Source organism: Anomaloglossus baeobatrachus, chromosome 5, assembly GCF_048569485.1.
Source record: "Anomaloglossus baeobatrachus isolate aAnoBae1 chromosome 5, aAnoBae1.hap1, whole genome shotgun sequence".
In the NCBI taxonomy this organism is placed as follows: Eukaryota; Metazoa; Chordata; class Amphibia; order Anura; family Aromobatidae; genus Anomaloglossus; species Anomaloglossus baeobatrachus.
In genome coordinates, this window is record NC_134357.1 from 505511011 (window position 1) to 505523609 (window position 12599).

A 12599-nucleotide genomic window follows, 5' to 3' on the forward strand; every position below is an offset into this window, starting at 1 on the left:
TTAATTTTCAGTATTAAAAGGGAAGATTCCCAACATTTATATCAATATTAAAAATAGAAACCAGATATATAAGGGTACAAGGGAGGAGCCTGGCCCTTATAGCGCCCTAAGCTCGCCCCTTCCTTGCCGCGGAGGTTGGCACCCTATAACCTGCGCACTTGGCGCCCCCGCTCAACGAAGACTGTCCCTATAGGCCCTAACCAGACCCTAACAGATATAAGGTGACAGTTTAACAAGGTCAATTATAGAACTGAACCAAACCAAGTCCAATATAGATAATACCAATATATTATATCCAATATAATTCAATTGGGAAATAATAGGGTACAATGACCCAAGAAAAACCACTCAGTTGTAAAAAGCGGCTCCTATCATAGTTTCTGAGGGGCCAGGCCCCTCCCTTGTACCCTTGGATATCTGGTTTCTATTTTTAATTTTGATATAAATGTTGGGAATCTTCCCTTTTAATACTGAAAATTAATAAAAATTGTATTTTTAGGAGTTTGTTCTATAATTTTGCACTAATGTACTTCTAATTTGACTGGCTCAGCTTTCAATAAGTTCAAATTACTATATTTTCCTCTATTAAGAATAAATATAATAATAAAAAAAATTACACGTCGTATTGCCGCTTTCAGGACAGTCAGAGCTATCAAAGATATAAAAATAGTTAACCTAATTGGTAACACCAAAAACGGGAAAAAAAATCAAGAACTCCAAAATTGCAGGTTTTCAAGTCACTGCAATACCACAAAAAAATGCTGTAACAAGCGATCAAAATGTGATACAGTTGAAACCAGAAGTTTACATATACTACCTATAAAGACACATCTGCATGTTTTACTCACTATCTGACATGAAATCAGAATAAACCTTTCCCGTTTTATATCAGTTAGGAACAAAATAATTTTATATTTGCCAAATGCCAGAATAATGAGAGGGAGAGAATGTATTAAGGCATTTTAATTACTTTCTGCAAATTCAAAAGTATACATACACCAGGAGTACTATGCCTCTAAACAATATGGAACAGCCCATATGATGATGTCATGTCTTTGGAAGCTTGTGATGGGTTTATTGCCAACATTGCCTTTAAGACCAAAGAGCTGTTTAAGGACACAAGGGACAAAGTTTTAGACATGCATAAGGCTGGAGTTGGCTACCGGACACTAGGCAAGCAGTTTGGTGAGAATGCAACAACTGTTGGCGCAATTAGTAAAAAATGGAAAAAACACAAGATGACTGTAAATCTTACTCTGTCTGGGGCTCCATGCAAGATCTAGCCTTGTGGGGTAAGGATGATTCTGAGAAAGTTCAGGAATCAGCCCAGAACTACACAGGAGGATGTGTTCAATGACCTGAAGAAGGCTAGGACCACAGTCTCAAAGATTATCTTTAGTGTAGTGACACACTATGCTGTCATGGATTAAAATCCTGCAGGGCACTCAAGGTTCCCTTAGGTCAATAAAATGTAAATTAATTGCTTAAAAATTATACAATGTCATTTTCTATTTTTTCTTTTTTTTTGTATGATTCTGTCTGTCACAGTTGAAGTGTATCTACAATAAAAATTCCAGACCTTTCCATTTCTTTTAAGTGGCAAAATCGACAGAACCATACAAAACAAATCCAGAAAATCACATTAGGTGCTTTTTAAGCATTTAATTTGTGTTTTTTTATTGCATGAAATAAGTATTTAGTACAATAGAAAAACTGAATTTAATATTTGGCCCAGAAACCTTTGTTTGTAATTATAGAGGTCAGACATTTCCTGTACTTTAGTTCTTGAAGTTTGCACACACTGCAGCAGGGATTTTGGCCCACTCCTCAATACATATCTTCTCCAGATCTTTCAGGTTTCAGGGCTGTCACTGAGCAACACTGAGTTTCAGCTCCTTCCAAATATTTTCTATGGGGTTTAGGACTGGAGATTGGCTAGGCCACTCTAGGACCTTGAAATGCTTCTTATGGAGCCACTCCTTAGCTGCCCTGGCTATGTGTTTCAGGTCATTATCATTCTTGAAGACCCAGCCATGACCCATTTTCAAAGCTCTCACTGAGGGAAGGAAGTTGTTGGCCAAGATCTCATGATACATGACCCCATTAATTCTCCCTTCAATACAGTGAAGTCGTCCTGTCCTCTTTGCAAAAAAACACACTAAAGTATGATGTTTCCGCCCCCATGCTTCACGGTTTGGTGTTCTTGGGTTGTACTTATCCTTCTTCCTCCGAACACTGTGAGTGGAGTTTGTACCAAAAAGTTATATTTTGGTCTCTTCTGACCGCATGACCTTCTCCTATGCCTCTTCTGGATCATCCAGATGGTCATTGTCGAACTTCAAACAGGACTTGACATGTGCTGCCATGCGCAGGGAAACCTTGTAAGTCCTGAAGGATTTCATTCTATGACTGTGTAGTGTGTTAATATTGCTGACCTTTCTCAGAATGATACCACAAGGCGAGATCTTGCATGGAGCCCCAGACAGAGTAAGATTGACAGTCATCTTGTGGTTCTAATAATTGCGCCAACAGTTGGTGCTTCCTCAAGCTGCTTGCCTATTGTTCTGTAGCCCACCCCAGCTTTGTGCAGGTCTACAATTTTGTCTCTGGTGTCCTTAGACAGCTCTTTGGTCCTGGCCATGGTGGAGAGGTTGGAGTGTGATTGCTTGAGTGTGTGGACAGGTGTCTTTTATACAGGTAACGAGTTCAAACAGGTGCAATTAATCCAAGTAATGAGTACAGAGTAGGAGGGCTTCTTAAAGAAAAAAAACTCAGGTCTATGAGAGCCAGAATTTTTCCGGGTTGGTAGGTGATCAATTACTTATTTCATGCAATAAAATGCAAATTAATTATTTCAAAATTATACAATAATATTTTCCGGATTTTTTTTATTCTGTCTGTCACAGTTCAAGTGTACCTACGATAAAAATTACAGACCTTTCTATTCTTTGTATGTGGGAAAACTTTCAAAATTGGCAGTGTATCAAATGCTTCTTTTCCCCATCGTACATCTCTATAAACCAATTTTTTTATATGTGCCTGTATTGTAGAGAGAAAATAAAGGTAAAATTTATTTTTTTCTTCCTATAAAATTACTAAATAATAATGAACATTCAAAAACTTTATTTTCAATGCATAAAAAAATAAACCTCACAAAACAGCACATAACACATAGTCATGTCAAAATGTTGGCACCCTTGAAATTGTTTTAGAGAATGAAGTATTTCTCCCAGAAAATATATACAATTACACATGTTTTGTCATGCACATGTTTATTTCCTTTGTGTGTTTTAGCACAACACCAAAAAACAGAGAAAAAACAAATTGGATATAATTTCATACAAAACTCTAAAAATGGGCTGGTGTCATGGGTTGTGATGAGGTAACTTGGAACAGGGACAACTACACTGACACTAGGGCTAAGGTGGCCCGAGTTGTTACTGTTCCCAGAGATATGTCTAATAGTGATAAGAGATGAGTGAACCTCCTGCTGTTCGAACCGAACAAAGGATACGTTCGTCGCACCTTTATCGAACCGAACTTCGAACCTTTCCGATTCAATAAGAGGCCAAACGTAAGGCACAGAATACACCTTTTAGGGGGTCTAAAAGCTTTCAAAATAGCAAAAATACATTTTACAGTGCAGCCCCACTGTTTTGCATAATGCATATGTGGCGCCCCTGATGACCAGGTCAGGCGCCACTGAGTACTGCACCCATGCTGGGTCAGTACAACACAGGTAATCCCAGAGGCTGACTAGGGTGTGGACACATGGAACACTCAGTAACCAGGGGCACACACAGCTACAGGGGACCCCTGAGCAGACTCAGGGAGGGGATGTGGCCCTCGCCTCCCAGCTAGGTGTGGGACTGGGAACAGGGAGTGTGCAGAGGCAGTCAGTGAGAGGAGGTGGAGGAGAGAAGTCACGTCTGGAGGGGAGAGCAGGAGCAGAGCTCTTCCAGACACTGCACCATTCGTGGCAGCTGGCGGGGGAGAAAGGGCTACCTGGTAGTGCCGCCCGAAAACCACCTGAGGCCGGAGCGCAGAGAGGTGGCTGAGTACGGGGACTGCCAGGAGACCCTGCCCGCACGGGGTACAGGTACCCAGAGCAGGGGCCCATTCAGTTGGCCTGCTTCACCTGCTGGTGGGAGCATTGCAAACTTACCACCAACCACTCACAGAGTCCGGAGTCACGCAGCAACAAGGGGGCCAATAGGCAACAGAAAGCAGCAGCTAGAATCGTCTGGTCCACGCTGCAAAGAAACGGGCCAGAAAGGGGAGAGCGGCGAATGCGACTTCCCTGGGTGATCCCAGCAAGACTTCAAGTCGGGGTCACCTCAAAACACGAGGGCTAGGAAGGGGAGTCGGCAGTCACCCCTATTTCAGCCAAAGGGATACCTGGTTCTTCCTGGTCTACTGAAGCATCGTTCAGGTTACTCACCCTTGCCACCTGATGTGAGTAAAAACCCTGAAAGACATTCTGGTTGTGCGTGTGAGTCATTCTGCAACTTGTGGTTCCACACACCCAAACTGGGGCCTCCAGCCTCACTCTCGGGAGGCCACTACATCTATCTGCATTCAACATCAGCCCCAGGTGTCCCCTAATCTGCAGTGGTGGTCACCCTGACCGCAATACCGAGAGTGGCGTCACGAATCGCCATTGAACCTACCTGTGACCAGAAGATCTCCAAGCCTGTGGCGACCCTGCGACGACCTGCACCTGAAGGTAATGCGCGGGGCGGCACACATAGGCATTAGATTGCTAGGCTATTGACAGAAGAAATATAGAGGTAGAGGAGAGACAGGTGTAGGGTTGGTGCTCTCATACCCTTGCCAGTACAGAGAAGAGACAACTTTGAGACTTATCTAGTACTCTCGATATTGAAAATTCTTTCAGGCAGACAGCAGTAAAGTAGCATCAATTGCCCCCCTCCCCGTAGGGCACTAAAAGAGCTGTAAGGCACGGTTCATGCAACATACAGGCTGTGGGCTGGCATTACAATTTGCAAAATTAAAGGGAACCTGTCACCTAGAATATGCGTTCTGACCTATCAGCAGACGCATGTGTGCCCTAATTACACCTCCCTACCCATCCCTCCCTGTGTTATAAAATTGTATAATATGAAAGTGTCAAGGTCAGAATGACGATGATGATGAGACTCAAAGGATCTCTTGATATCCGGCTGCTGCTTCTAATTAAAATGTCATGGGTGCACACGAGAATGAAAAATAACTGCACAGCAAGTCAGTTACATCTATCTCCATGACCGGCTCTTAACCAAGTGTGTTCTTTATTGTTTGAAAGAGACTCTAGACCGAGCAGTAAGGGGGTGTAAACAAAAGTTTTAGTCCAATCAAGTATCGCAGGTCAGGGCTTCATGACGTAGAGAGATCTGCATATTCTCCGTTGATTGGTCAGTCTAGGCTCCAGGAATTTCTCTTTGTCCATCTGTCTTGGGTGTAAACCAGGAAATGGTGGCCATTTTACAATTACATATATATATATATCCTAATATATACTGAGGTTAAGGAAAATACACTGAATATGCAATATACATATATACATGTTAGTAAGAAACAAAAGCATTCACAAATATGTGTATTAGTTCACATCTACTGAACTATATAACTGAGTCTATGAAATGGCTGAATTAAGTATTTTTGGATACTCAATTCTTTATCCTCAACAGTCCCCCCTAAAGACTTACTTCTGCCATTTCTAAATTCTAAGGGTACTGTGTTCCCTTAGGAAGAGAGGTAGAAAGATCTGTTGAAAAACCTGCCTAACTGAACGTTGAAACATGGGCGGAAAGGGGAAAGGGGTTTTCTTCACCGGTTTGAGACCAAGGACTCCTAGGCGAGTCCTCACCCTTTGTAGTTGGACTTTCCCATGTCTCAAGGTTCTCTAAGTCCTCTCTTCTAACTGTTCTGGCAATACTGGTCTAAAACTGTACAGGGTTTTCTGGAAAGGATAAGTATGAGCAGAACGCTCAGTGCAGCTCTGGTTGATTAACCCTTCTGCAATGCGAGGTGTGGATCCATAGATGTTTCTGTGGTTGGATCAGCTCCTCTAGTGTTGACTCATGGCTCTTTCTCGCTTGTCCTTTAGAATCAATCAGTCTCCTGACTGGAGACCATATGCTAATAGCTCTGATCTAAGATCTGGAATTGGAGAATACACCTGTTTATCACACTATTCAGTCAATTATATAAAAATATACATGCCTATGCTAAACCAAAAAACATCTTACATAAAGACCTGCTTATTGCAAAAAGAAAACAGAACATATACATTTTATACACCATTTACTAGTTTCCACTTTTCTATAAAATATACACTTTTTGTAAACACATTTTTCTTTACATACCACCTTCATGTGCTTCTCAACAATAATGTCGTTTTCTGCACTGGAATACCTCTGACCAAACCTGGAAAGAAATTTACACAACACGCACATACTTGCATACAACGTGCTCATGATATACATCTATAATCAGTTTGCAGTCTCTAAGAATGGGTAGAGTAGGTGCAGGGTGTTTCTACGGACTCTTTACAGTTTTTTTCTCACTTCGTTCTAGGCACTTGTCTCACAAGACTGGGTGAATCTGCCCACCTGGGTACTGAACCCGGTGTCACCAAAGCACACACTGACAATTGTCTTTCACAGATGTTACCTGGGCCATCATTAAGAAGAGCTCTCATGGCAGAGAAAGCTTACCACCCTTTATCCACAGACCTTCCTCAGTCAGCTGGCTCCCTGCATGTCACACTCCATTCCTTGTTGTATCGCTTGTTCCTGTAGGGATTTAAGAACACAAGGAGTAACAGAAGTCACTGACGTGACCAATGTCACCAAGGCATGGTCGGTATTGGTGAAAGACTCTCAACTCTAGGCCCGTTCACTGCTTCTTGGTCAGCTGCACCTGTGCGAGGATCTCCATCCGAATCCATCAGCTCAGATCTAGACTTTCTTTTCGGCATACCTAATTCATTTGACAACAGGAAGAAAATCTACAACCTACATACACCTCTAAAGACTCTTACCCACTCCTGTTCTACCCATCTAGAGAGGGCATTTAATGCATCACTGTCTCCTGTATCAATAGGATTGGAGGGAGTGGTCGAATTTAGACTACCTCATGTGGTGTAAACAGCAGCATATCCAGTGCAGAATCGACCACCATCTGGTTTCATCTATAAAAACAAAAACTAAAAAAATATACATTAGATCATTCTTATAACTTCATCTCTGATCATAATACAGTTAGTGGTCATCTATACTTCACATGACTGAGAATACTAAATAAATAAACAAACAAATAAACATATAAGACAAGACTTTCCTATTTCAGTTAACAGATATACCTCATAGTAATCTAATAAACATAACCTATGGGAAAAAGGTCAGCTTCAAAACCAAGGTCAACTTCAAAACCTATCTAATATGCCTGCTGCGCTCTCCAAGAAACTGGAGAATATAATTAATACCTTATTCCCCCCTTGTTTAATTGTTTATTTACCAATATGGCAAAATTCAGCATTTTTATACTGGTATTCCCTAAAAGAAAAGATAAAACAGCAGGTAATAAATTAGCCACATACTAAAACCTAAAAAGAACAAACACTGAAAATAACGTATATCTCACAACAATATACATTACTGGGAAATTGTAAAAACTTTACAATAAACAACACTGTATCCATAAAGAAAAGAAAAACCTTTCATAGTAGAAACGACTGAGACATGATGAAATGACAGCTGTGACTGGGCGACTAACTGGCAAAAAATATATGAATGGTTTAGAAATAATCGTAAAAACAGAAAAGGTGATAGAGTCACAAAATAAAAATATATTGTTCAAATAAATCGCCATTAAAAACAAAACAACACAAATTATATCGCGCATCCCATAAAATTTAATATTCCCTATTCAGGTATAAACAGCAAACTAAAAATGTGAAACCCTGAACTCTAAGGGTTAAACCAAACTTACGTCACTATTGGAGAGAGACACATTCCATCAAGACACATTCCATCCCTGTCTCTTTAAAAGCGAGACAGGAAGAAGAAAAAAAAACTCATCCTTTGTTATAACAAAGACGTAGCAGTGAACACATTCATTACCCATATCTACATTGAATGCATTATACATTTTTCCTAATTCCTTTTTTACAAATGGATTTGATATATTTTGACATCAGTAGGGGTAAGTCGTTTACAATTTTTGTTTTAAATTAACTAACACAGTACAAAGATATATATATTTACCTTCCTCTATTTTATTTTATGATATAATGCTGCAGGACTTTTAAAATACCAATTAATTTTATGTGAACAGATCTATTTCCACATCATTTCTGTAAAAATTTCACTTACTTATCTTTGACTTGCACTTATGGGATAACTGAGTAAACAAATATACTATTTATGCTTATTCAAATGTGTTAGTCATATATACCAGAGAACACCTCCCACCGGGGATGGGTGGAGAGCTTTGAACAAAGAGCCATTGCGAGGGGTGTGGCTTATGAGGTGTACTGCCATCAGTGGGTGTAGCAAGACGGCTGCCACAGGAAGTTCCAGGCACCTGACTTCCGGGTGCAGCATCCATGTTGTGACTCCCTGGGTGTACTGGGAGTGGCTGGAACTACGTAGTAAACCAGGGATACTTTAGTGCCTGTAAATTTGCATTCCAGCATACAAAGGAGAGATATGATTAGCACCAGATATAATGACTTCTAGGGAAGAACAATAAGGCACCGCTAGAGAAAAACATTTAGTGATTCTACAAACAGCAACAGACAGTGAATGAGGTCTTTGTTCTTCATTATAAACTCACTACAGATTAATCTGAACTTCAATACATGGGTTGCAGCCTGCCATCTAGTGGTAGTCCAACGATATTACACAACTTTTTTGCAATCTTTTATATTTTTTCCGTTTTTTGTAACTAGGGCGACAGCGTTCTCAGCTTCTACTAAAAACAACATATTTATCTTTTGAACAGAGTATACGGTGCTTAATTGGATCGGCCGTTCCAATGGAGTCCTTTCTCGTCTCGTCCGCGTTTGTAACACGCTGACAGTGACTCGCGTCTAATACGCATGAGAATCCGCTAACTCCAGCACCCTTACCTCAACTAAAGTGAGTTCCTTTCCTGCCTCGTTATGAAGACCTACCTGCTCATAACAGTGGCTCGCGTTTAATACGCAGAGGAATACGCTAAATCCACTTTAAGTTAACAGAACCCTTCCCGCCTCGTTTATTATCTATCCAACACTCAATATTCAATATTCAACATTTAATATTTAATATTCAATATTTAATATTTGATGTCTAATATCTAACAAACAGTGGCTGTGTCCGCAACACAGGGGAATCGCTAGTTCTCATACTTCTGTTCAAAAACAAACAAGTTAAAAAAACTGAAAATGCATGAACCCGTTAATTTCTCTCTAATACAAACCGAAATAACACTTGTTTTTCTTTCAAATCATTACAACTTAATGTACTATACAAAGACTGCAGCCACCTCCTGTATATCAGCCCACTGACCCCTCCTCTCTCTTCGCTCCAAAGAGCTGCGCTGTTTTACCTCCCGGTATCTGCCTCTTCACCCTCCACCCCCCTGTTTCTTAGCTAAAAGACAGCAGGGACATAGCTATGCAATTTGATCTCCGCTCTGCCTCAAGCAGCTGGTGGACATATAGCCCCCACCTTTTTGCTTCCTCTGAGTGTAAGAATGTAAGGATGTGCTCCCCCCTCTCGCATTCCTTGTTCTCAATAGAAAGACTGTCATGGATATCCCTGGGCTTAACCAGACCCCCCTTCTCCCTTTGTTCACAGCGAAGAAGGAAAAAACTACATTCAATTAACTCTCCGAGAACCAAACAGAGAAATCACAAGCTTGATTAACCATACACCTATATACAGATAAAAACAGCTACTCAAGAAAACACCCCATTTCTAATTACAGACAGCCGGATACTTTACAACCTACCCCTAGCCCCTATGGGAGCTGGGTCCTTCTAGCCCACCGGCGGGTGACAGTCACACCGTTAGGTCTCCGGTGCACTACCATTCTCCGGACTAGTGACCACCCACTTTCGCCAGGTGTCTCTCGATCCACAGGTAAAACAGCACACACAATGTATATGATGGTTACCTGCGAAATGAAGGGTGATCAATCCTATCAAGCGACACCTGGATACTTGTGGAGTAGCCCCCAGACGTCCGGAAAATGGAAGCTCTGACTCACCCTTTACGGTAGTCCCTTCGTGGTCGCCAGTTGTCAAGGTCAGAATGACGATGATGATGAGACTCAAAGGATCTCTTGATATCCGGCTGCTGCTTCTAATTAAAATGTCATGGGTGCACACGAGAATGAAAAATAACTGCACAGCAAGTCAGTTACATCTATCTCCATGACCGGCTCTTAACCAAGTGTGTTCTTTATTGTTTGAAAGAGACTCTAGACCGAGCAGTAAGGGGGTGTAAACAAAAGTTTTAGTCCAATCAAGTATCGCAGGTCAGGGCTTCATGACGTAGAGAGATCTGCATATTCTCCGTTGATTGGTCAGTCTAGGCTCCAGGAATTTCTCTTTGTCCATCTGTCTTGGGTGTAAACCAGGAAATGGTGGCCATTTTACAATTACATATATATATATATCCTAATATATACTGAGGTTAAGGAAAATACACTGAATATGCAATATACATATATACATGTTAGTAAGAAACAAAAGCATTCACAAATATGTGTATTAGTTCACATCTACTGAACTATATAACTGAGTCTATGAAATGGCTGAATTAAGTATTTTTGGATACTCAATTCTTTATCCTCAACAAAAGTAATAAAAAACGTTTTATTACCTTCAGATTTTGTATGTAAATAGCAGGGAATGTGGACACAGGGCCAGCGCCTTACCCTATGGACGTCTGCATATTTCCGTGGTATCACGCCCCTGTGGGCTTGATACCATGGAGCGACGTCAGAATATCCTGCGCGCATTGCAGCAGGCTTCTCTTCCGAGTGTTCCCTTTAAGACATGCTACAGTGATCATTGTAGGCCCCTTGATCCCAGAAGCCTGACACTACCCACAAGACACAAGTTTGAGACCCATTTTGGAGTCTTGAGATTGAAAATCCTTTCGGGCAGACAGCAGTACAGTAGCAACAATTACCCTCTTCCCTATAGGGGTTTAAAACAGCAGGGAGGTACGGTCCATACAACACACAGGCTGACATACTGTCACGGCCGGGCGGTCGGGCAGACCCAGGAGGTGGATCCACTGGACCGAACTCTAAGATGGAGGCAGGGAGTCCGGCAGCTGAAGCACTGAAGGGCAGCAGGATAGTCCGTGCAAGTGAAGACAGCGGAGGAGTCCCTGGGACCACGGAGTCACAGAAGGTAGTCTTGGTGACGTAGCTCAGGTTCGGAGGCCGAGATGATATCAGGCGGAGTCCGGAACCTCTGGAGCAAGATGACGGGTCACCGCAGGGATCCGAGATGGCAGGTGCTGTCGGATGGCAGACGGACAGCGTGCGGGGTTCGGGATACGGCAGACTGGATGGCGAGGCAGGTACGGCTCTACAAAGAGAGATAGGTGAGTACAGGCACATAAACACCAGGAGACCTGACTCCTAGCTCAGGGAACACGAAGATCAGGCCCCGCCCCCTTGGACAAGAACCCCCTTTATACCCTGAACCTGACTAACCTCATTTCCTGTTACTGGACGCTGGCCCTTTAAGAAAGGGTCAGTGACCGCGCGCGTGCCCTAATGCGCATGCGCGCGGCTCGGGTGCCAGAAGCCAGGGAAGGAGGCTGCGAGGAGGACGCAGGAGAGCCGGCCAGGGTCTGGGAAGATGTCGGACGCCGGGATCGGCGACCAGAGGACCTATGGAGGACGGGCACCGGAGGCTGGGACGAGGGGAGCGTGGCAGGTGAGCCGGGGAGCGGAGCTGAGGACCCGGGGAGGGGAGCCGAGGACCCGGGGAGCGTGACAGTACCCCCCCCCCCCACGCCCCCCTCCCCGCAACCGGGACATGAAGGCACGGATAAGAGGAGTGCCTACGTTCTCCCTGGGCTCCCAGGACCTATCCTCAGGACCATACCCTGCCCAGTCCACCAGGAAGAACTGCCGACCTCGTACGGTCTTCATGGCCACGATATCCCTTACCGCATAGATGTCATCATCGGCAATAGGTGGAGGAGCTGGACTGGCAGCAGCGGAGAAGGGACCAAGGACCACCGGCTTGAACAGGGAGACGTGGAACGAGTTGGGTATCTTCATCGTGGCCGGGAGCTGCAGCTTGTAGGAGACCTCATTGATCCTGGTGAGGACTTTAAACGGCCCAATGTAGCGAGGACCCAGCTTGTATGAAGGTATCTTCAGGCGGACGTACTGGGAAGAAAGCCAGACGAGGTCTCCAGGAGAGAAACACGGAGGATCCAGGCGTTTCTTGTCTGCGTGTCTCTTCATCCGCAGGGAAGCACGTCCTAGAGACACCTTGACAGAGTCCCAAATGGTGGCAAAGTCACGGGCTACTGTATCTGCAGCAGGGACATCCGAAGAGGGGGATACAGGCAATG

The 12599-nt window shown here is 43.2% G+C and overlaps 1 protein-coding gene across 1 annotated transcript in view; it reads left to right on the plus strand.

Moving 5' to 3' along the window:
* The first annotated feature begins 1049 nt into the window (after nucleotides 1-1049).
* The window catches only part of LOC142312847 (uncharacterized), a 142064-nt gene continuing 130514 nt past the window's right edge, over nucleotides 1050-12599 (plus strand). Inside the window, exon 1 of the mRNA XM_075351835.1 lies at nucleotides 1050-1202. Within this exon, the coding sequence (XP_075207950.1) occupies nucleotides 1050-1202 (153 nt within the window). The remainder of the gene's footprint in view (nucleotides 1203-12599) is intronic.